At 45.6% G+C, this 23250-nt stretch overlaps 2 protein-coding genes across 27 annotated transcripts in view; one reads left to right on the top strand and one right to left on the bottom strand.

The window, feature by feature from the left end:
* Positions 1 to 14364, top strand: part of MAPK8IP3 (mitogen-activated protein kinase 8 interacting protein 3) — a 126190-nt gene extending 111826 nt beyond the window's left edge. For 15 of the 17 annotated variants that reach the window (XM_075898969.1, XM_075898966.1, XM_075898968.1 and 12 more), the window contains 7 exons: positions 1795 to 1943; positions 2831 to 3002; positions 3134 to 3247; positions 5750 to 5788; positions 9720 to 9899; positions 10236 to 10379; positions 10877 to 14364. In XM_075898969.1, the coding sequence (XP_075755084.1) occupies positions 1795 to 1943; positions 2831 to 3002; positions 3134 to 3247; positions 5750 to 5788; positions 9720 to 9899; positions 10236 to 10379; positions 10877 to 10998 (920 nt within the window). In that variant the 3' untranslated portion in view covers positions 10999 to 14364. The remainder of the gene's footprint in view (positions 1 to 1794; positions 1944 to 2830; positions 3003 to 3133; positions 3248 to 5749; positions 5789 to 9719; positions 9900 to 10235; positions 10380 to 10876) is intronic. The other 2 variants (XM_075898970.1, XM_075898960.1) reach the window with 1 other exon arrangement.
* NME3 (NME/NM23 nucleoside diphosphate kinase 3) overlaps positions 1 to 23250 on the bottom strand; it is a 32784-nt gene that overhangs the window by 2570 nt on the left and 6964 nt on the right. For 2 of the 10 annotated variants that reach the window (XM_075898980.1, XM_075898974.1), the window contains exon 5: positions 20526 to 22386. In XM_075898980.1, the coding sequence (XP_075755095.1) occupies positions 22269 to 22386 (118 nt within the window). In that variant the 3' untranslated portion in view covers positions 20526 to 22268. Of the gene's footprint in view, positions 1 to 11953; positions 12122 to 18694; positions 18817 to 20525; positions 22787 to 23250 lie in introns of those variants that run through there. The other 8 variants (XR_012896072.1, XR_012896074.1, XR_012896071.1 and 5 more) reach the window with 8 other exon arrangements.

The following is a 23250-nucleotide window of genomic DNA, read 5'->3' as shown; positions in this document are numbered from 1 at the left end:
GCTTCAAAACAGAAGCAGTCTGTGGAAATGAATAAAGCATGTTTCAAGATGGCATAGTGCTAGCTTACTAGAGAATTAATTTTTTTTTAAATGTATGACTACTATAAAAGTTTTATCCTTACCCTCCATCATTATAGTTCCTCTTATGTCTGGGTTGTAGATTTTTATCCTGTTCGCTGCCAGCTGATTTTGCATCTCTGTCACACTGCAACTCCCAGCTGCATTCACACCTGGGAACTTCAGAGCAGTTTCCAGTTGTGACGGAAGTTCCTAGAGCAAAACCTTGCCTAATTACACTCAGATAATTCAAGGAGTAATCAGAGTAGTGGGGTCAGTACAACATACTAAACTACACAGCCTGCTGTTTGGGTGGAAACCAGTTTCGTTTCAACTTCTGTTATGGTTGGTTAGGTAGTGTGAACTTGGCATTCAGGTCTGATTATTCATATATTCAGAACATTCATATTAAAGCTACAGTAATCCTTCATGACCTAGAGATTATATGCCTTCAGAAGAAGTGGGATTGCTCTAGTAGCTGGAGCATAGGTCTACAAGTGAGAGATCTGGGTTCTGTCCCCAGCTGAGAGTGACTTTGGGCAAATCATTTAACTATGCTTCATTGTCTGTAAAATGGGGAGAATAATGCCCCTTACAGATGGAGTGTAAGACTATAATTCATTCAAGCAAGCTTTGAGAGAGTCCATTAGGTTTGCTTTCTTTTTTCCCCCATGGTTTTTGCTGTAGCTCATTTAAAAAAAACTCAGGGGAGTCTAAAGCCTCCGTACTTATTGTGAGGAGGTGAATAATCAGCCAGATTTTCGGAGTTTCATGTTAGGGATGTGAACGACTAGTCGCTCTCCACTACCCTTGGGCTCCATGTGGCACTGCTGCTTTGAAACGCTATGTGGAGCCTGATGCTGGGCTCCCTGCAGCATTTCAAAGCGGCAGCGCTGCATGGACCCTGAGGTCTGGCCATCTCGGGTTGGACATTCTCTCCCGGCATTGCTGCCTTGAAATGCCACAGGGAGCACTGGGCCAGCAGGGGACTGCTGAGTCCCCCATTTGTCCCGGGCTCCCCACAGCGCTTTCACTTTTGAAGTGTAGCAACAGCACTGGAGCTGTTGCAACACTTCACAGGCGGAAGCGCCCTTATCGACTAATCGAATAGTTGATGCAAATTGCATTGACTGTTCGATTAGCCAAATAATTGAAATTTTACAGCCCTATTTAATGTGTTTAGTGAGCATAAGTCTCTGACCCCCAAGTAACAGTGTGAATCTGCCTTGTTAGCAGATCTAGGGAAAATGAGCTTTGGTGTGTGTGTTTTATAATTCATGAATCTCCACTGCCAGTTTAGCAGGAATTCACATTTGATTATTTATACATTCAGAATCTCCAAATTCTATTTCAGTATAATAAACTACCTTGATTCTTTGTACTTCTTATTATGGGAATTTTCCTGCAGAAATTCTTTTCACTTTTGGCAACACAAAGATTTCTGTAGTCTTCAGATTATGACAGTTATGTATCAGCATTTCCCTCCTGCGTTTCATCTGGGTCTCGTGGTATGAATTGTATTCCTGAATAATTTGTTCTTGAGGGTTCCTGGCCAGTCTTGTGCTCCTCCTTGACTACTCAGAAAGCTAAGAGTATTGATTACTTATAGCTGTGTTTTAAATAACTAACACAGCTTTCATTTCTGGGACAGTACCACACTGGAACTACCCAGTCCCAGAACTAAGTGGAATAACAGCTGTTGAGTGCACAACCCCTCTGCTGTCTGCTTTTCCCTAGATGGTCAGTGGGACCTCAGCAATTACCACCTGATGGACCTGGGTCATACCCACCATTCCATCCGCTGCATGGCTGTGGTGTACGATAGAGTCTGGTGCGGCTATAAGAACAAAGTCCACGTCATCCAGCCTAAAACAATGCAGATTGAGGTGAGGAAAGTGAGTGTGAGACAGGTTGGTTGCTGGCTCCTGCTATATTTGTTCTTGCTGCTGTTTGGCTGGGGAGTGAGTGAATGCAGATCTTTTGTATGCTCTCTGTTGACTCCATGGTGGTAGGGCAGAAGCTGTAATGGGAGGTCTTTACTCTGGAGATCTGCCAGAAAAGCATTCCACCTCATCTAACTGATGAGATCAGCGGCTGGCTCTAGTGTGTATCTGTTAGGCAGTGTATGACTATAAAATGGGCAAGTGTGGGTAGCAAGCTGTGGGGTGGAAGCTCCATTTACTGAAGAGCAAGCAGTTAGTTTAAACCCCATCTTACTGAAATTGTGATTTGTAACTGGAGTAACAGTGCCTTGTAGGATGCAGCTGCTATGAAAGGGGGAAAAATATCAACAGTAAATTCGCAGCCCGAAAATGCACCTACCTCATCCCCAGCACCTCCCTCATCCTTGTGCTTTTAAAAAGCTAGACTGAGAAGTGTTGGCTGATTCCTGCTGCATTGTTTGAAGAGTGCTCTGAGTAAGGCAAAACAGGTTCATTTCATTTCACTCTTTGGCATGAGCCATTTCATGAATGTCCTAGTTCCAAAGCAGTCCATTAAAATATCTGTTTCCTGTAATCAGCCCCACCAGTCAGTTATCGGAGCCTTGAGCCTCTGACTGGGAAGGGCTAATTAATTACCTGTGAAGCTTTGCTGCAGTGAAGCTTAGAGGGAACACTGCTGGCCAGTCACACAGTTCAGCTTTGGGGTACTGTATTGGAGGTTTCAGAGCTACCTCCTTAGTTTATGCCTATGACCCAGGAATCATGAAAGCCAACAAATGCTCCCCAGCCTAGTGATAAACTCATGTTGCTCCCCCTATGATTCCTTTCAGAAATCCTTTGATGCCCACCCACGTCGGGAAAGCCAGGTCCGTCAGCTGGCATGGATCGGAGATGGGGTGTGGGTTTCAATACGCTTGGACTCTACACTGAGGCTATATCATGCCCACACCCATCAGCACCTTCAGGATGTGGACATAGAGCCTTATGTCAGCAAGATGCTAGGTGAGAAAGCAGTGCCAGTCAGGAAATGGCCTGTTTGTTGTTCTGGAGATCGGGGCGCATCAGTGTTTGATAGGTGGCATTGCTCCAAGCGATACTGTCTTCACTGATTCTGCAATTCTCATGCTTGGCAGGCACTGGAAAGTTGGGCTTCTCATTTGTGCGAATCACAGCCCTGCTCATCGCCGGCAATCGCCTCTGGGTTGGAACAGGGAATGGTGTTGTGATCTCCATCCCACTGACAGAGAGTAGGTGATGTTCATCAGATGTTTTTCTGTGTTTCTTTAATGTTAGAAATGTGGCTGGCACATTAATGTATCTCCATGCTCAGCCTTTGCATCTTGATGCGAGAACTGGACCTCTGGTCATGGCAGTTTCCAGGGAGAAGGGAGGGGACAGCCATGAAAGTTTTGCACCACCTTACAGAAAGACAAGCCTCAGTCTTAAGCATTCTAGGACATCATTTTGCTCAATTCAGGGAAGAGTCTTCTCAATCTGCTGCTGCAGTCAAAAAAGCTAACAAGATGTTAGACTGTATCAAGAACAGGCTGCAGAATAATCCAGAAAAATGTACAATGCCATTATACAAATCAGTGGGACTTCCTCATCTAGAATATTGTGTGCATTACTGATCATCCCATCTCAAAATGAACATTACAGAAGTTAGAGAGGGTTCACAGATGGGAACCAGGAATTGATAAAGAATGAGATGGTGAATCATATGGAGTCTGTTATACTTTTATATCTATTGGTGATGCAACTTTATCTGCAAAACTGCAGTCCTGATCATCCCATCTCAGAAAGGATATTGTAGAACTAGAGAGGGCTCAGAGAAGGGCAACATGAATGATCAAGGACTGGAAAAACTCTCTTATGAAAAGAGCTTGAAAATATTAGGATGGTTACCTCAGAAAGGAGCTGAATAAGATGAGGCATGGTAGAAGTATATAAAATAATGGATGGTGTAGTATAAAAAGCAGATTGGAAATCCATTCCTCCCTGTCTCATAATACATAACACAAGGGACAGTGAATGAAATTGAAAAGAAGAGAATTTAAAACTGATACAAGGAAATACATTTTTCACAATTTGTAAATAAATTCTTGAACTCATTGCCACAGAATATTGTTGAGGCTAAGAACTTACCTGCTCAGCTCCTTTTAGAATCTTGTTATCTGGATATTCGGAGTATCTAGACTTACCACAGTTAATGCAAAGAAGTTTAAATGCTCATGCTTCAGGGTTTAAGCCAATCTGTAACCTCTTCACAGCAACAGAATTACTGTGCAGGTGCCTGATGTTGCAGTTTCCTGTACTTCCCTCTGAGGCATCTAATGCTGGTCACTGTTTAAGATGGGATATTGGACTAGTCTGAGCCCATCTGGCAATTCCTGTGTTCCTAGAATTATTTGGCTTGAAGACTGATCTTTGTAATGAGGTCCATTCAGCTGGGAAGGACTGAGAGAAATAGGCAGCTTGTGAAATGATAGCCCATAGAATTAGGGAAAGTCTGAAATATCTCTGCAGTGTTCACTTTCAGCGATGTTGTTTGAGGTTCTTTGTTTTGCCTAATTTGATTGAGGTGCCCTGTATTATGATCTGACACACCCAAGTTATGGAATTAAGAATAAACTAGAGGTTAATTTGCCTCATGCAAAGATCAAATGGACGTTTTTGTTGCTGGCCCTTGCAGTCCAGTAGAAAGTGTTTCTTCCTCCTGAGGAGGAGTTGTTGGCTCAATCTAGATGCAGGCTGCTGTTGAACATGACTTTAAGGTGGTTAACAGCTGTTGACTCATTCTGAAGGCAGTGGTCAGGGGGATGCAGCAATGGAAAATGCAGCCTGTTTCTGGAAGGGTGGCTACAGAATGAGAAGTTTTCTGAGCATTTGTTTCAGTAGACCTCTTATGATGCAGTAAGTAGCTGAACTTTCTCCACCAGCAACATCTTGCTGGGCTAATGGTGCAGAAGGTTCATTAAAACTAAATCTTTGATTTGATTTAGTCAGTCCAGTAAAAATCAGTATCTTAAGCCAACTCTATCCAGTAAAATGAGGGGACCCAGCAAGTACTAACAGACAAGACTCTAGAATTGGGGAAGAGGGGTCAGTAGTTTAAACATTCACTAATGCCACTCTTCACATGCCAATCAACATCTTATCTGCTTTCCATTGGGGAAAGTTTGCTTCTAAGTGGACTTCAATGTACTGGAATTTTCAGTAAGGATCTAACCGTTAATGCAAGCATCCCCCAAAAGGGACAGGCCTTATGATATGGGCTCAGAAATGGGGTTCTCAAGTTGTGATACACAGAGTTGGATTTAGTGGCTGATTAACCTGGTGTTAAGAAGCAGGAGTGGACAATTCCAATCTAGGAGGACTACAGTGGATTTGCTGTTTATATCAAACAGAAATGTTCTATCCAGCACTACAGAAAGAAGAGGGAACCCTGCTTTCAAGTCATTTCACAGTGACTAGAAGCAGATGCACTAGCCTCTGATAGTTGATGTGATTTTTAAAAATGCAGTAAGATTTCGCTATGAAGCTGAATTTTTCTCTCCCCTGCTTTATTGCACCACATGTTCTTTTACGATAAGAAAGAGAAGAGCAAGGTCAGTCTGGTGTTTCTCTAGATTTAAAAAAAAAAAATTCTTCTTCCTGCAGTTTCTCCCAATAATTGCCTTTTTCTTCTTTCCTTACCTACCTGTCTGTTCCCATGTTCCTTTGTTTTCCCATTCCTGGCCCGTGCCTAGCTGTAGTCCTCCACCGAGGTCAACTCCTTGGGCTCCGGGGTAAGTCCAACACCTCCTTCCATCTAGATTTACTATGTCATTCCTTGTCCACCCATCGACTTTTCCACCCCTTCATCCATTCGCTTCTCTATCCATGTATTCATTCACCTCTCTCATTTTAAGATGCAATTGCTGAGAAGAGCCTAGAGATAATATAAATAGCATCATTCCTCTAGGGCCAAGAACATTTGAACCCCTCTTGGCAGCAATCCCATTTGTTTTATTGTGAAACTGAATATTTTAATTTGTCCATGTAGTTTCTTTGGGTGACTCAGATTTCAGAAGGTGATTAACCAAACTGTTCACTTTGTAAGCCTCACAGTAAAGATCTGCTTAGCCAGATGTTCCCAGGTAGACAAGAAGAAACTGTCCACTTAGTCTTGCAAGATTTTTCTGAACTCGTTCATTTTCTAAAACAATTATGGCATTTGCTACTGTGGAATCTCATAACCAGAGTAATTGAGCAGGTTTTCTAAAAGCCTTAAAAATAATTAGAAAGTATGCAAGTTAAGCCAGTGATCCTGGAAAAATTGAAAGTTCATGGTTCAAGCCTTAAGATGACCATCTTCAGGGGTCAAGACGAAATCTTTTTCTCCCTATAATGCACAGCACAATCAGTCTTCACTTTGAAGCATTTGATACTGATCATTGCTTCAGACAGACCTTCTAGCCCAATATTCTTTGGCTGATACGACTTCTATATAATATTCAAATGCCAGCCAATTGTGGCAAACCAGGTCACAAAAATGCAGAAAGCCCTTAGTGATACGGTCTCTTTCTGACCAACTCTTATTCTTCAGAGTTATTTCAGCATCATTTAATAAATGAAATAGATCTCAGCCCAGAATATTCTATGGAAACAATGAGTCCCTGTGGAATCAGGATGGTGGTAGCAAACATCTCATAATAGAATTGTCAGACTGGAAAGGACCATCTAGTCCAGTCCCTTGTACTCATGACAGGACTAAGTATTATGTTGTAGTTCTTCCAAGTGACTGATCACAAATAGAAGCTTTAGATTCAATACAGTGTCCCTCTCAAGATTAAAGTAGCTAGGGTCATAAAGGGTAACAAGCAAACATTTTACTAATGCATTAGAAGCAAGAGAAAGATCAAGAACAGTGTAGGACTGTTAATGAGGAGGAAAAGACAATAACAGAAAATGCAGCAGTGGCTGAAGAGTTAAATACCTTTTTTATTTCAGCTTTCACCAAAAAGGTAGCAATGATAGGACAGCTAACATAGCAAGCATTTTTGGTGTAAATGGGCTAGGATCTGAAATTAAAATAGGGAAAGATCAAGTTGGGAATTAATTGGACAATTTACATATCTTCAAGTCAGCAGAGCCAGATGAAATACATCCTAGAATATTTAAGGAACTGACTGAAGAAATCTCTGAGCCATTAGCAATTATCTTTGTGAACTTACGAAGGACAGAAGAAATCAGAGAAGTGCAAATATAGTACAGATTGAATTTCTGTAGTCCGGCACCATCAGGACCTAATCAGTGAATTACAGGAGGTCAATGCTGTCTAGCATCATTTCCAACACTTCTGCTGCTCACTGGGCTCTTATAAGACATTTGGGATAAATTAGAGCTAAATAACAGCACAGAACACTGAGAGCCAGGACTGGTGGCTATAAAAAACTTGATGGGAACATGGGAAACTTGGCCACACCCAGGATAAGTGGACATCCAGCTAACTAAAATCATGCCGGTCCATGGTTGTTGCCAGATCAGAGAGTGACGGACTTAGAGAAGTTCAACCTGTAGCTGTCTATAAATAGGGGACTAAGGACAAACCAGAGCTTTATGGACCAATATCTTAACTTCAGTACCCAGAAAGATAATAGTGCAAATAATCAGACAATCAGTTTGTAATTCCCTAGAAGATAATAAGGTGATAAGTAATAGTCAACATGGATTTGTCAAGAACAAATAATGTCAAACCTACTTGATATTTGTCTTTGCTAGAGTAACAAGCCTTGTGGATAAAGGGAAGCAGTAGATCAGCTATCTTGACTTTAGTAAGTCTTTTGATGTTGTCTCATAGGGATATATAGCTTAGGTGAGCCTGCTATATGGTGGATGCACAACTGGTTGGAAAACAATATTCTGTACATCGAGAATAGTTATCGGTGGTTCACAGTCAAGCAGGAAGGGCATTTCAAGTGGTGTTTCGCAGGGATCTCTCCAGAGTCCAGTTCTATTGAATAGCTTCATAAGTGATTTGCATAATGGCATAGAGAATACATTTACAAGCTTTGTGGATGATACCAAGCTGGAAGTGGTTGCAAGGTCAGGATTAGAAATCAAAATGATCTTAATAAACTGAAAAAAATGGTCTGAAGTAAAAATAAAATCATTAAGAACAAATGCAAAGAACTCCACCTACAAAACAGGAAATGATTTGTCTAGGAAAGAGTATTGCAGAGGGGGACCTGGCTGTCATAATGAACCACAAATGAAATATGAGTCGACAGTGTAACACCCTTGCAAAAAAGGCAAATGTTCTGGGACATTTTGGCAGGTCTCAAGAAATCAGTCTTCTGCTCTACTCCATGCTGATAAAGCCTCAGCTGGAATAATGTGTCCAGTGCTGGGCACCGCACTTCAGGAAAAATATGAATGGGAGAAAATCCAAAGGAGAGCAACAAAAATGAAGAAAGATCTAGAAAATATGGCCTATGAGGGGAGATGGAAAGAATTTGGATTGTTTAGTCTGGAGCTGAGAAGATGAAGGGGCAGGGCATGAAAATAGACCTCAAATACAGAAAAAGAGAAGGGTGATCAATTGTTCTCTTTAACCACCGACAGCAGGCCAAGGAGCAGCGGGCTCAAATTGCAGCAATGGAGGTTTAGGTGGGTCATTAGGGAAAAACTTCCTCTTAAGATGGTTAAGCACTGGAATAAATTAACTCGGGAGGGTGTGGAACATTCTTCACTGGAGATGTGTAAGAGCAGGTTAGACAAACACCTGTCAAGAATGGTCTAGATAATACTTAGTCCTGCATCAGTCCAAGAAACTGGACTACCTAACATATTGAGGTCCCTTCCAGTCCTATATCCCTGTGCTTTCTAGTGGCCTAGGTGTGCATGTGGTAGAAGGAGTCTTCCTCCTTGAGTACTGAGTTCCAGTCTGTTTTCACTGATAAAAGGAAGAATTCACTTTTTCAAAGCCTAATCCTGCAAGGTACTGAGCATTCTTTGCTCCCACTGAAGTCTATGGGAACTGAGGATGGTCAAAACCTCCTGAGGAGTTCTTGAGTAGCCAAATAGTTGAACTCATGGTCCTAAGGGCTTAGGCTGGTGGCAGAATTCTCCTTGAATTAGAAAGGGAACCCAAATACTATTGAGATTGAGAGTGCCTTCTCTAACACTGCAGAAGGCTGTATTGCCAGCCAATGTCCTTGACTTGATTTTGAAGCTGAGCAATTTCATCAAGCTGGGTAAGAACCATTCCTCTTCAGATGCATGAAAGACAGGAGTCCAACCTTCTCCCCAGGACAGGGAACTTAGCTCATTTAAGCATCATGACTGGTCACTGGGGCAGCTCCTGCTCTGACTCTGCCATCCTGAGTTGAGAAGAAGGAAGATTGTAGCTCTAGTCTCGAAGGCCTTTACTGAGATGCCCTTAACACCCTCACTGCAGTATGTGTCAAGATGGGATTGCTCTTCCAACCAACCTGCAGAGAGGAGCATTTCCCCATTATCTAAGTACCTATTTTATGAGCAGCCCAACTTATTAACACCATTGGATGTGACTGTGCCAGTAGAGAGGGGGCCTGAATAGTCTAGCATGAGGGCATAAATCAGGACCTTTAACGAGCATCTGCACATTTAAAGTTTTTCCTACATGGCTTTTGTTTTTCTTGCACACTTCTCGCTTTGACTGGTCTATAAATGGGTTTTTCTCCTCCCTGTCTTCAGCCAATAAGACCTCCCCAACATCTGGAGAGGGGAATCGCCCTGGTGGAATCATTCATGTGTATGGTGATGACAACAGTGACAAATCTGCCAGCAGTTTCATCCCCTACTGCTCCATGGCTCAGGCACAGCTCTGTTTTCATGGCCACCGTGATGCAGTCAAGTTCTTTGTCTCTGTTCCTGGTAAGGATGGCCAGGGTACCTCCTCATGAGGATTCTGGCATTTACATTTTTTGATCTTCTTATGCCCTAAGACATCTGTAGGCTCTACCATTGCAGGGAGAGGTCTGAGCTGCCCTATTGTAGAAGGCGGTAGATGACACTGCATCTTCTGCAGCTCTTTATGAATTACCTACCTTTTTAAGGTCCTTTGGGTTTTTTGTGTCCGCATTAGAATAAAATCCAGATTCCCAACAGCTGGGACAGAATTGGCAGGGTGAGCACCCTCATGTGTGTCCTTTAGCTGAGCATTCTGGGAGCATGGTGGAGTTGCTTACAGGAGCACCTGTGCTCTTTCAGGTAATGTTCTTGCAACTCTGAATGGGAGTGTGTTGGACAGCCCCTCAGAGAACCCCAGCACAACAGCCCCTGAGACTGAGGGGCAGAAGCTGAAAAATGTCCTGGTGCTGAGTGGAGGAGAAGGGTACATCGATTTCCGGATTGGTGAGTTCCTACTGTTCCCCTTTGGGGAAGAGGTGAAGTGGAAAGTGTTGCAGGTAAAACGGGCCAATGGGATTAAAGAGAAAACTGTTGCTACATAGCAAGTTCAGTTTCCACTTGTCATGTCTCCTGGTATAGAGGAAGCCATTGGGCATTTTACTCTGTTAGCCACCCTTTTCCAGGAGATATGGTTGCCTAACCCCATCTGTCACAGTTGACTGTCTCTAACCCATGTTGTTATAAGGATGGGCTCCTGTAGGGGATGAGGGAGTGGACAGTGCATGTGATTAGGGATATTGGAAGGTTATGTTTTGTGTCTCTATGACTCTCTCTTAACCAGTCTTGCTATATATGTGTCCCATCGTTACAGCTTCCCATCTAGGCATGAAAGAAGACCACAGCTAATGCTGCCCAGGTTCCTTGTTAAGTCTTTTGTGAGGGGTAGTAATGCTTTGGATCTCCCTTTTCTCTCCTCTTTATTGTATGTATGCTATCTGCAGGGGATGGAGAAGATGATGAGACAGAGGAGAATGCAGAAGATACCCCCCAAGTAAAACCGGTGCTTTCCAAGGCGGAGAGGAGCCATATTATTGTGTGGCAAGTATCATATATCCCTGAGTGAGAATCTCTCCTTTCCAGCCAACATATCTCTCCCATCTCCCACCTGAATGCCAAGATGTACATACAGAACTCCTGCATTACACCTACTGCTGGAAATGGAACCCCAGACAATTGCAACAGCTCCTGCATTGGATGGTGACCCCCCTCCTATTCTAACCTCTGAACTTGCAGCTTTCATAATTGGGCCTGTGCACGTTGAGTGGTTGGATTACTATCCTCCTGCAGCTGGTATCTACAAAGGGGGAAAAAAGGCAGGGAATCTACAGGGTTAGGAATTGTCCAAACACCTCTTGCCAAGAAGTGAGAATCAAGCCTTTCTTGGAAGGGTTGGCCCAGGTTGTCAGGAAGGTTGCCTCATTCTCACCTGCATGAGAAACAATGCATTAACCTCGTATCTTCCAGGGAAACGAGGCTAATGACTCGTGACAGCCCAAAGAAAATCTTACATGTAGTTCACCAGATGGAAATCTCATCCCAGCCTGTCTGCACAGATTGTCCTCAAGCACCAAGTCTTATCTCAGGATCTGAGCACAGGCAGCACCAGGTTTAAACCATACCTCTGCAGAGAAGGGAACAAAGGTTTCAGGAACCACTTCAGCTATTTGGCCATAGAGAGCCCACCAGTCTCATGCTGGGGTAGAGTGCAGAACACATGCTATATATGGGAAATCTCCCTCCTCTGCTTCTAATTTTTGATCAGTTGGTAACATGAAGTAGTGCTCAGTGAGTGTGACATCACGGAGGACTTTTTGGTAGAATCAGAGGCAAAAAAGGTGTTTGATGTCACGACAGTGTGCGCTTGGACATGACAGTTTGCTGGGATATGGGTTGGTTAGCAGAAGGAAGAGCCAGCGCTACTTTGTCCACATGGTATTTTTGAAATGAGGGGTAAAAAATACTTGGTTTCATCATTTTTAAAAGCCTTAAAAAATTTCAAGAGACAAGCTGTTTAGTGATAGTTGGTTTTAAAGTGTATCTGGTGAAGGCAAGTTCAACATCCTTCCATGTTGATGTGATAAGGCTTCTGTGTTAACCTAGGGGTTTTAATGACTCATGAAGATGCATTCTCTTCCTAGTGCTGATTTTCTTCAGGGAGAATGCTCTGCTCTCAAAGCAGAACAGTGCTGGAGAAAAGAAAAGGCAGGATACTGATTTTTGTCATTCTTTCTCCCAGTACATAACAGTAACCCAGTGCAAATACAGGTTCAGGCTTGCATATCCCAAACTATGGCACCCAGACAGGAGGATGCTTTGCTATGGCAAGAATTGTGTTTCATGGCTGCTCCTGCAGTTAAATAAGTCTGTAAAAAGCTGGAGAGAGATTCCAGGAGCTTGTAGCTCCATGCAGTGTGCATATCTCAAGTTTTGTTACCTCACTCCTGCTACTGACCAACTGGTTAAAAGCCCTGATGCCACAGTTTGCCTCCTGACTCCTCACTGTTCTCAGTTCTTGGCCTTTTAAATCCTTGAGCATGTGTGTATTGCCTCACTTGCTGCATTTCTGGCTCAGTCAGTCTTTGTATTCTAGGATCCCAGAGGACCTAGTGTGTCCCTAAAAACAAGTAGCCCCGTGGCACCTTAGAAACCCACAAAAATATATAATATGAGCTTTCGTGGGCAAAACCCACTTCTTCAGATGAGATATCTTCAGACATAAGTGGGTTTTGCTCACGAAAACTCATTACTGTATATTTTCGTGAGTTTAAGGTTCCACAGGGCTATTTGTTGTTTTTAAAGATACAGGCTAACACAGCTACCCCGCTGACACTAGTGTATCCCTGTCAGTCTGCAGAACTTATCCCCCCTTTTACTGTAATATCTGAGTGCCTCACAATGTGTTTACCACCTGTTAGGGAGGGAAAGGTTTTGCAAGTAGGGACCTACAAAACAGAAAGATTAACTAGCCCAGGGTCACACAGGTCCTTGGCAGAGCAGGTTTCCTAGCTAGTGTCAGCTTCCCTGGTGGACACTGCAGGGCTATGTCTAGACTGGCATGATTTTACAGAAATACTTTTAACTGAAAAGTTTTTCCGTTAAAAGTATTTCCGCAAAAGCACGTCTAGATTGGCAAGGATGCTTTTGCGCAAAAGCATCCGTGCCGATCTAGATGCGCTTTTGTGCAAGAAAGCTCCAATGGCCATTTTAGCCATTGGGCTTTCTTGAGCAAAAAATGAAGGTGCCTGTCTACACTGGCCCTCTTGCGCAAGTATTCTTGCGCAAGAGGGCTTATCCCTGAGCGGGAGCGTCAAAGTATTTGCGCAAGAAGCACTGATTTTGTACATTACAAAGTCAGTGCTCTTGCGCAAATTCAAGCGGCCAGTTTAGACAGCTGGCAAGTTTTTGCGCAAAACCAGCTGCTTTTGCGCAAAATCTTGCCAGTCTAGACGCACCCCCTGGTGTAAGCTAAAAAGGATCCTAGTTCCTGTTTGAGGAGGACTTGGATAGTGCAGGTACAACTGAGAGCAATACCAGCCATACATTAGAGCGCTGGAAAGGCAACAACAGTTTCCAGAGAACAGAGCCTAGTTCAGGGGGGACAGAGACATTGTAATACAACACTAATGATAGGCAAAGGCACTCGCACTGCTCTTTGCAGGCAGAGGTCAAATCAAATGCTTCAGTTGTGTACCTGTATACAGGGATCCCCAAGAGGCCAGTCTGACCATGTGACATTTATGAATGAGTTAGGCTTTCATTCTGCTATTGACATTTTTCCAGAAATGCTTTTTGATTGGATAAATCACTTAGGGTTTTAGACAGCATATAATTTGCAAATTTTGTTAATTTGTATCAGTTACATTTCACTATTTGAGATGATTTAAAAAAAATGAAATTGACATCAGTTTCCTGAAAACACCACAATTATGAAACATGACATGAGCGTTTTACCTGTTACCATTTATGTTCTGTATCTGTTTTACCAAAGTGACAATACTTGGTCCTCTGTCTCCCACTGAAATTTCATGACTGCTTAAGAAAATAAGATATTCTCAGTGGTTCATTTGCAGTTTGAGGCAGATTTTCTTTTGAGAAAAGCACATTTTCAAAAAGAGGCCATTGACAGTCAAGTGAAGAGCCACTGCTCTAATGTTCTATCATCCTCATTCTGTGGCTACGGAGCAGCAAAGTGAAAGCTGATTGGCTTAAACACCCCCCATCATATTTCCACTGTGATGTATGTAAAGTACCTTGTATGTTATAAAAGGATTTTTAAAAAGTGTCTTATGGCCTGTAAACTCCGCTGTTTGGTCTGAAGATGGCATTCTGTAAAGAGACTGCTGTATGAATACTTTCCCACGCTTTGTCCCTTATGCTATCAAACAAATGAACCATATCTGTTCTGTATGTAATAAATGTGTTAACATCAGCAGTGGACAAGTGTATTCATTGTGCGTACAAATACTGGTATTTCTGATCATTGTCTGAGTCTGGGTACTTGATAAGTATGGAGAATAATAATAGAGATGTAGCTGTGTTAGTCTGAGGAAGTGGGTCTGGCCCACGAAAGCTCATCACCTAATAAACCATCTTGTTAGTCTTTAAAGTGCTGCATAGTCCTGTCTTTTGCTAAGTATGGGACACTTTCAGCCCACTTAATTAGCCTCATTAGCACAGGTCCTACAACTGACAGGTACTTTTCCCCCTCTGTTATACAATACCTGTTTTCTGATATTTCTACTCCAGTTCATCATTTGATAAAGTGGGTTTTGCTCATGATACTATATACTTTTGTTAGTCTCCAAGGTGTCACAGGACTACTCATTTTTAAAGTTACAGACTAACACAGTTATCCCTCTGAGTCTTTTTTAAATTAATTACATCACATTCTTCTTTATTAGCCCCCTAAATGATTCTAGTGTCTTTACAAATTGTGGCAGCCTCTTCATTATAAGAATACTGCATGGGTCTCTAGAGCGGTGTTTCCCAATTTTATTTGGCCGAGGAACCCTTTTCAGAATTTCAAGGAACCCTTAGGTTTGTCAAGCAAAAAAAAAGGGGGGGGGGGAACCCCCCCACCTCCCTTCCATGAGGCCCCCCACCTCCCTTCCATGAGGCCTCATCCGCTCTGTTCCCCTCCTCTCCATCACTTGCTACCCCCAGCCCTTATACCTGTCTCAACCTAGTGAGAGTGAGGTGTGGGGTGGGAATGAGGGATTTCTGTGTGGGAAAGGGTGAGAAGTACAAGCTCTGGGAGGGAATTTGGATGCAGGAGAAGGGGCTGTTGGCTCGGGGAGGGGGCTCTAGGCTGGGGAGTGTTGGGCTCAGGTGGAAGGTTAGGGTGCTGAGCAAGCCATGGGCTTGTGGCTGTGAGGGTGCAGGAGTTTGAGCTGGATATGTGAGGGACTCAGGGCAAGAAGGTTGTGAGTATGATGGACTCAGGACACAGATTTGTGATGTGTGGATGGTGGACGAATGTTGTGGCAGAAGACTGAGGATGTGGGGATGCAGGAATTTGGGGATGTCAGAGGCTTAGGACAGGGGGTTCCAGTGTATATTTGGGGTCAGGTGGTGCAGGAGTGTTATGATGCTGCAGTGAAATGAGGGTTTGGTCCTAACTGGGGGCTTGTTGGCCTGGCTTCATTTTTAAATAAATTATGTCAAACTCAAAAGGTTTTAGCATTGTCTTTATATATGAGAGGGGTAAGGAACCTGTTTTGAGTCAAAGGTCACTAACCCACTTAAAAGTCAGTTGGGGCCACACAAGTGAGATGCAAAAAAGCCAACAAAAAAAAACGCTCCTCCAAAAAACCCCAAGCCTCACTAATGTGGTCCCAAATGTGCTGGTGGGGGTAGGGGACAGAGTGCTAGTGGATGCTGGGGATGGGGAGAGGGTGCTGCTAGGTGGAAGGATGCTGGCTCAGGTGGCAGGGTGCTGGGGTAGGCAGGTAGCAGGGTGCTGTGATCAGGGACATGGTCCTGCTGGGCACTATGATGACTGGCAGGGTGCTGGGGCCAGGGCCAGGGTGGTGCTGAGTCCTGGGGTGTAAGGCAAGGTGCTGGGGCCAGGGTGGTGCTAGGGTGGATGGCAGGGCTGCCAAGGAGTGGGATAGGGATGGGGTGCAGGATCTGGGAAGGAGGAGGGAGGCGGAAGGGGTCAAGGTCTGAGTGGTAGGTAGGGTGCAGAAGCAGGCTGGATGTAGGGTGTTTGGCCAGGGGGAGAGAGCAGGAGCAGAGTGGGGGTAGGGTATCTGGCTACGAGGGAGGGTGCAAGGAGGGAACTTGGGTAGGAGTTGGACCTCCCTGATCTGGCACCCTCTGGACCTGACTGGTCCCAGATGAGGAATTTTTGGACCAGGGGAGGTCATTTCAGGGCTCCTGGTTCCCCCCCTTCCCCCTAGGCTTCTTTGCACCTCTATCCCCTGCAACCCAAGTGAGCTGCCCACCCCTGCTTGTTCCTTGCACCTCCCCCAAAACCATCCCCCACAATCCAAGGGAGTGCAGCTGAGCCACCAGTCTGTTCTGTATGCCCTCTCCCATCCACCTCAGCCCAGCTGAGCCCGGCATTGGTTCCCTGCATGCCTCCCCCACAGCACAGCTGAGCCCCGTTTCCCTGCACCTCCCCCCAAGCCTCGCAAAACTGCTGAGCCAAGAGCCGATTCCCTGCTCCTCCCTCCCCTTGAGTCTAGCCTCGGTTACCAGCGCCTCCTGCAGCCAAACTGAGCTCTGAGCTCCACACGCGCGCACACACCCCACAGCCCAGCCCAGCTCCCCGGACCGCCCCACTCTGCAATCCAGCTGAGCTCAATTTTCCTGCACCTTCCCCCAAACCATGCAGATATGCTGAGCCAGTGCTGATTCCCTGCCCCTGCCTTCCTCCCTCCCCTTGGCTGTGTCTACACTGGCACGATCTTGTGCCAAAGCGGCCGCTCTTGCGCAAAAATTTACTGCCTGTCTACACTGGCCGTGTGTTCTTGCGCAAGTACACTGACATTCTCATGTATGAAATCAGGGCTTCTTGCACAAGAACTACGATGCTCCTGCTCAGAAATAAGCCCTTTTGTGCAACTCTTCCGTGCAAGAGGCCAGTGTAGACAGGCAACATGAATTTCTTGTGCAAGAAAGCCCTATGGCTAAAATGGCCATCGGCACTTTCTTGGGCAAGAGAGCATCCACACTGCCATAGATGCTCTTGTGAAAAAGCACAGCTCGCACATGGCAGTGTGGATGTATTCTTGCACAAGAAACAGCCAGTGTAGACATAGTCTAAGAGTTTCCTCACATGAGCAAAATGAATTTTGTGTTGTGCACCAGTACTGAGTTTGTGGCTTGTTTGAATGTGCCACCCGAGTTAATAAATATTTTTAAACCTCTACCTTTTCCCTCTGCTTTCATGTTTCCTCCCCGTGCTCCATCAGTTCCTCTGGTTCCTGCTGCTCTCCCACTCCTCACCCTCTTATGGTAGTTCAAAGGGCTCTGTGTGGGGTAGTTCAAAGGCCCTCTGCTGTCCTGACTCCTCCCCTTCTCACTGTCCTCAGCCCTCCTACAACCTGGCCCCCTCCACCAGCCCTTCTCTCCTCCCTGTGCCCACTCTTCCAGTAGCCCCACTCTGATCATGTGAGCTACCCCTCCTTATCCCCTCTCCTAACACCTCCCTCTACAAACCTGCCCTGTGTCTCTCCTCTGATGGTGGTCCCTCCCCTGCAGGTGTCTGTCCTTCTGCTTCACCCCCCCGAATCCCTTGGCATCTGCAACTTTTCTTACCCCTGCACCCTCCTGGTGCCTCCCCCTTTCCTCACTTCCCCTGCCCTCTTTGCCCCCTTTTCCCCTGATGCCCACCCCTCACCACCCTCTGCCCCCTGTGCCCTCACACATGACTTGCTCCATCCTGGCCTTCCTCATGCCCACCCCTTCTTTCAAGCCTTCTCCCAGCACCCAATGCCCTTACCCTCTCCCCTCCCAGCATCACCCTGTCCCCCTCCCACTGACACCTCTCCCCTCCTGCCCTTTTCCTCATTGTCTGCACTTGGCCCCCTGCCATTTGTCTCTCCTCCACCCCGGTCCCTTGGTGCCTTCCTCTTCCCCCTCTCCCCTCCCCCTCTGCACAAGCACCTTCCTGTCCCAGCCCTTCCCTTTTCCCTCTGCACAAGCCCCTTCCCTCCCTTTCCCTCTCCCGTACCTTCTGCCTTCCACTTTGCCGGGACGGAGTCTGTGCTCTGTCCCTGGACTCCGAACCTGCAACTCAGCCATGTGGCGCACCACAGTGCCCAACAGGTTTCAAATCCCAGGCCGTGACGTTACGTCACATCCGGGTATCTCCCCACCTACTGGTTTGAGCACGCTGTGCAGGGCAGCAGCAGCCAGCAAGAGGGAGCTCAGGGAAGGCTGCGCACGGCAGGGACGGGAGAGAGACGCTCTGGGGCCAGGGTGGGAGGACGCGCAGAGGGGTTGGGACCCGCTCCAGCTCCAAATGTTGCTGGAGCATGGACACCATGAGCCCACACAACTCACCGCCCATGCCTCTGCTGGCTAGCCGGCTCGCTCTCTCTTTTTCAGAGGGGACAGGGGAGTGCCGGCTCCTCGGGGAACCCCTAGTTTTGCTCCACGGAACCCCAGGGTTCTGCAGAGCACCAATTGGGAAACACTGCTCTAGAGCAACAATGGGCAAACTAGGCTAAGTGAGCTGCAGGAGTGGGCCACAAGCTGGAACCATGACACTCTCTTGGGATAGGGTAGTTTTGCTAACAATGTTTGCATACCTAGAATTTGCAGCGTTGTGACTGGATGCATAGAGAGCATATGGTTGTCCATCAATGTTGTGTATAATCAACATGCCCCTCGTGTCACATGTCCTTGCGTTGTGTGTGCTACTTCAGTAATACTGGTGGTAAAAAAAAAAAGGAACATTAGTGAAATCTGGCAACCTTGCACATGAACAATGAAACAAAATGTCTTGTGGGCCACACACAGAATCCTGATGGGCCACAGATTGCCCACCACTACTCTAGCGTGTTAAAGCAAAATACCAATGGGCTGCACATGTCAGTGTGGGGGCTGGTTGGGGACCATGGCATAATGGTCATGGCTACGACCCTTGAGTGCCACCGGGGTTGTGGACCAGGCCCACACAGAGCCCTTTGAACTACCATACGTCTGGCCTCTTCCTCTTATGCTGCTCCCTCTGCTATCAGCACCAGGCTTTCCCCTGCTGGGGAAATGCAAATGACATACTAGGGGGCTGCACCCTCTCCCCCACTTGCTATGCTTGTCAACCCCACCTTTGGGGGGGGGGTAGGCAGCCTCGGCTCTCCTCCTGGCCACCAGGGAGCCATGCTAGCCTAGGCCCCTTCTCCACCTGCCAGCTGGGGCCCTTTCTTCCTTCCTGCCCCTGGCCTCATCCTTACCCCTCCCCACTCACAGCCAAGGCTGCACCAGACCTGGCTCTGCCTCTGGTGGCCAGGGAAGGCTGGGTTGTGGTATACCAGGCCCAGCACTCCATGTGGCCACTGGAGAGGACCAGACTGGCAGTGGGTGGGGCTTGGGACAGGGCCTGGGGTGGCACTAGGGGCAGGACATCACCCACTCATACCTACCCCCAAGCCTGTGAATGCTGTGATGTCACTTTGTTGTCCCACAGAAATTTTAATATATATATATATATAGAGAGAGAGAGAGAGAGAGAGAGAGAGAGAGGAGGGGGATTCCGAAGTCCACAGGATCCTCCTGCTCAATGCTACATTTGGCATGCAGAGGGCTGCAAAGACACGTGCTAGCATGTTGGGGGGAGGAGGAGGAGGAGCGATGGCCTTCTTGCGGTTTAGCCAGCTCACCAGACAGTGCGGGCTCGTCTACATTGGCCCCTTTTCCGGAAGGGGCATGGTAATTTTTGAAATCGCAATAGGGAAATCCGCGGGGGATTTAAATATTCCCCACGGCATTTAAATAAAAATGTCCGCCGCTTTTTTCCGACTTTTAGAAAAGCCGGAAAAGAGCGTCTACACTGGCCCCGATCCTCCGGAAAAAGCGCCCTTTGAAGTAGGAATAAGATCCTCCGGAAAAGGGCGCTTTTTCCGGAGGATCGGGGCCAGTGTAGATGCTCTTTTCCGGCTTTTCTAAAAGCTGGAAAAAAGCGGCGGACATTTTTATTTAAATGCCGCGGGGAATATTTCAATCCCCCGCGCATTTCCCTATTGCGATTTCAAAAATTACCATGCCCCTTCCGGAAAAGGGGCCAATGTAGACGTAGCCTGAGTGATGAGCACGAGTGGGTTTGCCAGGCCTTCCTCTTCTATGACAGAGTAGGCCCAGTCTTATGAAAACAGTTTGCAGTTCAGAGGACAGTTTCTCTGCCTTTAATTCCCTAAGATGTGCCCTGTCCCAAATGAATAGGACCAGTTCTGTACAGGAAAATATAAGACAGTATATGAAGCTTTAAGACTGAGTTAAATGTAACAATAACTCTATTCCCCGCACAGCCCCATTTGATATGCTTAATCCCCCCATCACCCAGAACATGCTCCCTAGCCCACGATAGTCTCTGAGTCCTGCACCACTTTGTCCCTGTAGTGAAATAACTCTGAAAAGGGGTAGAATAGTTCTAACATTTATTACAAAAAAGCCAACCATTATAAAAGACAGTGACATAGTTATAGTTGTAAACAACACGTGCTGCAGGTGAAAGGGCTGGAGCACAGTGTTAAAGTAGCATGCTGTAACCTAGAAGCACAGCAGCATAGAGTTCAGGGGCTGTGGACAGGATCTTTGTTCACCAGGTAGTACTTCCAAACAGCTTTTTTTATCTTAAAATGGTCACTGGTAATGTGCCCTCATACATTCCTTTGCACTGGCATTGCAGCCAATATGCCAGCTAGAGACACTGGTTGAGTTTATTGCCTCCATTCACATGTTGTGTGATGCAGTCCCAACAGCCATGGCAGACTACACAGGTTTTTATTAATTGAGACAAACACGTTAAGCAACAGTGCACATCCCATCAGTATCCACCTAGCCCCCACATGTATCTTTTTATAACAAGCTTCTGGGCACCTGATCACATTCTAAGCTAGGGCAGCAGCCATATGCAATAGGCACTACTGAAGAGCAAATGTGGGATCACATGACCATACATTGTGTCAGCCTGATCTCTAATAGCAAACGGCCTAAAACTTGGAGCACACGATTTAACATCTCTTCCATAAAATGTTATAGTAATTATGGTACGTGGCTAGGTAGTTCCTTTGTATTGGTTTGATTGTCCCTGTTTCTTGTTATGAGACAGGGAGAACAGACGTTTCCACTTTGCTTGCTGCCATGCTCCACGTCACCTTGTTTTGGTTCCTTTCAGAGACAGGATTCTAGAGTAGAGGGAGAAGTGGTTGATTCAGTCTGCTGGAATGCTCCTTGGCTGTATAAATGGGACTAGTTACTAAGAAGGTAATATTAATCTTTGTATGTGGCATTAAGCAAGATCACTACTGGAATACTGAGTCTAGTTCTGCTGTCCACAACTCACAATGGAAAATTGGAAAGGGGTTGAAAGAATGTAATGAGAGATTTGAGGGCTTGAAAAACCTGTCTTACAATGGAAGACTGACAAAGCACTATTTTCACTTGTGAAGAGATGACTTGATCATCACCACTAAGTACCTGCCCAGCTAGTAGAGCACTCATCTCACTGACATACCACAGTCTGACTGTGCACAAGGTGCACATTTTTAAGAGCAACAGTAATTAGCCATTGGAACAACGGTCTTTAAATCAAGACTGGATATGGTCCAACCAGAAATTATGTACCTGATGCCAGATTCTCTGGCCCATTTTATGCAAGAGGTCAGACAAGATTGTCAGGTGGGTTCCTTCTAATCAAAATCTTCAAACTGCTCAACTTCCACTCTCTTTCTTCTTGTGTTGCCCTAGCAATAGTTCTCCAATCACCAGTCACTTCCATACGCGACAGGATCTAAAATTCTCTTGTAACTTTCAGGCCTTTTCTATGTATTATAAAGATGCCAAAAGACACAAACCCATTGTCTCTTCCCTTTACAGGTCACCTTGAACTCCTTGGATTTCAGGATGCTGCAGAGCAGTGACAGAATCAGACCAAGAGCTACTAACCCAGAGAGCTGCAATTTAGCTACTGATAGCTGCTGTTCTCTGTGCAAAATGGAATTCCCACTACTACTCCTCCACTTATCCTTAAACAGAAATACCCAGTGAAAAAAAACTACACCCCAACAGAAGTCCAGTATGGCTCCAGAGAAGAAAAAATGGAAATGGGTGGATTTGTACTGTGCCTGAATGTCAGCAGGATACCCTTCCTCCAGACCACTCTTATTACTCATAGATCCAGTGCTCAGTGCTGTCCACCCAGCAGGTCAGCTCATCTGCGTGGAACCAGAGTAAAATCTCCCGCCGGGCACTCTCGATGGAATCACTGCCATGAATCACATTCCTGTGGGGAAGGAAAACAGGTACTCTCCAAGTCATATACAATGGAGAACTGGAGAATTAGAGCCGGAGGTAATTTTACCTTGGCTAGAATAATAAAGTTTGCTGAACGAGTGCCATCTTGTTGCATTCGTCCCTGAATGATCCTTATGTTCCTTAAAATTCCTCAGAGCCACCCATTTTCTGGTTGAGGGCAGGACATGGTCTGTTATTCTGTGGCAGTTCCCACCAGTCTCCTCCTCCTAGATCACAGTCACCAAAGCAACAACTGTGCAGTAACAGCTGCTGCTCTGGCTTCATGAAGGGCTGAGTGCCTTTTTCACATGTAGTGCTACTTGTTTTTAAATTAGAAATTCAAGTCTTCTTGTCCCTTTTTTGTGGCTCCTGGAAGACACTATGAAGAACTGAAGCATTAGTAAGTCTGACATCAGATGCCAAAGAAATGAAACCTAACTAAGGAAGGATGAGCTTCATTTAAGCCATGGCTATGCTAAAAATTAGCCCTGATTGCAGCCAATTGGTGTAGCTTCATTGATGCAAACCCCTAGTGCAGCCAGGGCCTTAGGCTGTTCAGGACTTTTGCTTGTCTTTTAATACCTAACTCACTCACATGCCTGACTAAGGGCTAGGAGAACAGTTCATCAATTAGATTGGCCACTGCCATCCCTTCAGTTAACCACAGAATCATGGAAGATTAGGGTTGGAACAAACCTCAGGAGGTCAACAAGTCCCACCCCTGTTCAAAGCAGGACCAACCCCAACTAAATCATCTCAGCCAGGGCTTTGTCAAGTCTGGCCTTAAAAACCTCTAGGACTATAACGGTTTAAAAGAGAACTAGATAAATTCATGGAGGTTAAGTCCATTAAT

The sequence above is a fragment of the Pelodiscus sinensis genome, chromosome 16 (assembly GCF_049634645.1).
Source record: "Pelodiscus sinensis isolate JC-2024 chromosome 16, ASM4963464v1, whole genome shotgun sequence".
NCBI classification, from domain to species: domain Eukaryota; kingdom Metazoa; phylum Chordata; order Testudines; family Trionychidae; genus Pelodiscus; species Pelodiscus sinensis.
This window is presented reverse-complemented; position numbering and strand designations above follow the sequence as displayed.